The sequence below is a fragment of the Rhinopithecus bieti genome, unplaced genomic scaffold, assembly GCF_001698545.2.
Source record: "Rhinopithecus bieti isolate Rb0 unplaced genomic scaffold, ASM169854v2 scaffold_27016, whole genome shotgun sequence".
In the NCBI taxonomy this organism is placed as follows: Eukaryota; Metazoa; Chordata; class Mammalia; order Primates; family Cercopithecidae; genus Rhinopithecus; species Rhinopithecus bieti.
In genome coordinates, this window is record NW_016812222.1 from 1502837 (window position 1) to 1505065 (window position 2229).

Below are 2229 nucleotides of genomic sequence, written 5' to 3' on the forward strand. Positions count from 1 at the left end.
AAAAAAAAAAAAAAAAAAAAAAAAAAAAAAAAAAAGAGGTGGTTTAAGATAGAAATAGAACTAAAAGGAGGTAGACCTGGTCTTAGTCTTAGCATGATAGACATATACAGGACAGGAAGGCAGTATTATATTTTGGATAGTTTCTGAATAGACAAAAAATATTCTGCTTTCTCTGTAGCTTCCTGGGTATTCCCAATGGACACAGTCTGGGAGTCGGAGCCTATGAGAATGTATCAGTGCACGACTGATACAGTAGGTAAACTCTTTTTTTTTTTTTTTTTGAGACGGAGTCTTGCTCTGCCGCCCAGGCTGGAGTGCAGTGGCCGGATCTCAGCTCACTGCAAGCTCCGCCTCCCGGGTTCACGCCATTCTCCTGTCTCAGCCTCCCGAGTAGCTGGGACTGCAGGCGCCCGCCTCGTCGCCCGGCTAGTTTTTTGTACTTTTTAGTAGAGACGGGGTTTCACCGTATTAGCCAGGATCTTTTTGAACAGCTCATCTTTCAGCCTCCTCTCTTTGGGTTTCCATTGTCATGGACAGCCAAATCCTTGGTTCCTCACATCTACTCATCTTAAACCTGGGAATCCACATTACCTGTGTTCACCTGGTACTGTAGCATGAGGCTGGCAAAGATAGGAAAAAGGAGCTTCATGGTTGGGTGCCAGAGAGGAAGCCCTGGATCTGGGTTGATGCTCCTGAGCTCCAGCCTTTATTGGCCTCTTCATGGCCTTAGGCCATGAGCAGTGAAGTGCAGCCGAAGCAGGTTTGTGTGCTGCTCACCGTAGTTGTGTTTTTTCTGACTGTTTGAAAACACCCTTTCCTGAACACCTCTACGCACCAAATTTCCTGCTCTTGATCCTGGAGGAAAACATAAGATATGTAAGATAAGAAAGAAAGAGCAAGCCCTTTGCACGTCTCTCTCTTTTGTTTTTTTGAGATGGAGTCTCACTCTGTTGTCCAGGCTGGAGTGCAGTGGCGTGATCTCGGCTCACTGCAACCTCCACCTCCCAGGTTCAGGCAATTCTCCTGCCTCAGCCTCCTGAGTAGAGTATCTGGGACTACAGACGAGCACCACCACGCCCAGCTAACTTTTGTATTTTTAGTAGAGACGGGGTTTCACCATGTTGGCCAGGCTGGTCTCGAACTCCTGACCTCAAGGGATCTGCCCACCTTGGCCTCCCAAAGTGCTGGGGTTACAGGCGTGAGCCACCGCACCCAGTCGCATGTCTCTTTCTTAATGTTGGAGTAGGATAAGAGTTAGATATTTGATTCACTAATTGTCAGCCCAGTTATGTTAAGGTTGGCACTAAGGGCACGAGAATTAGAAAAGATAGAGGAGCGTGAAGATTCTGCCTTGTTTGTACTGGTATGTCCAGTGGCCAGCATAGGTATTGGATCAACATACAACGTCAGTACATGTTTGTTAAACAAGTTTGTGGGAGACAGCTCTTGGCATATCTTTAACTTTTGAGTTTACAATGATTCCCACATCCTTTTAAAGTATCAATTAAAAAAAAACCTTTTTTAACTTCGGGGGTATATGTGCAAGATGTGCTGGTTTGTTACATAGGTAAATGTGTGTCATGGGGGTTGGTTGTATAGATTATTTCATCACCCAGCTATTAAGCTGAGTGCCCATTAGTTATTTTTCTTGATCCTCTCCCTCCTCCCACCTTCCACTCTCCAGTAAGCTCCAATGTGCATTGTTCCCGTCTGTGTGTCCATGTGTTCTCATCATTTAGCTCCCACCTGTAAGTGAGAACATGCAGTATTTGGTTTTCTGTTTCTGCATTAGTTTGCTAAGGATAATGGCCTCCAACTCCATCCATGTCCCTGCAAAGGACACGATCTCATTCTTTTTTATGGCTGCACAGTATTCCGTGGTATATATGTACCACATTTTCTTTATCCAGTCTTTATCCAAATGGCCAAATGATGGGCATTTGGGTTGATTCTATGTCTTTGTTATTGTGACTAGTGCTGCAATGGACATATGCATGCATGTGTCTTTATAATAGAACCATTTATATTCCTTTGGGCATATACCCAGTAATAGGGTTGCTAGGTCAAATGGTATTTCTGACTTTAGGTTTTTCAGGGATTGTCACACTGTCTTCCACAATGGTTGAAATAATTAAAAGCAACGATTTTTATAGCATACTGCTCAGATTCCTTGGTCATAGCTGATTGATCCAGGGGTAACAGTAGAACCAAGCCTACTAATCAGATGGT

General features: G+C 44.1%; 1 protein-coding gene across 1 annotated transcript in view; it reads right to left on the reverse strand.

The window, feature by feature from the left end:
• The window catches only part of DEFB129 (defensin beta 129), a 3270-nt gene extending 2596 nt beyond the window's left edge, over positions 1–674 (reverse strand). The window contains exon 1 of the mRNA XM_017895702.1: positions 592–674. Within this exon, the coding sequence (XP_017751191.1) occupies positions 592–649 (58 nt within the window). The 5' untranslated portion in view covers positions 650–674. The remainder of the gene's footprint in view (positions 1–591) is intronic.
• Positions 675–2229: the final 1555 nt, after the last annotated feature.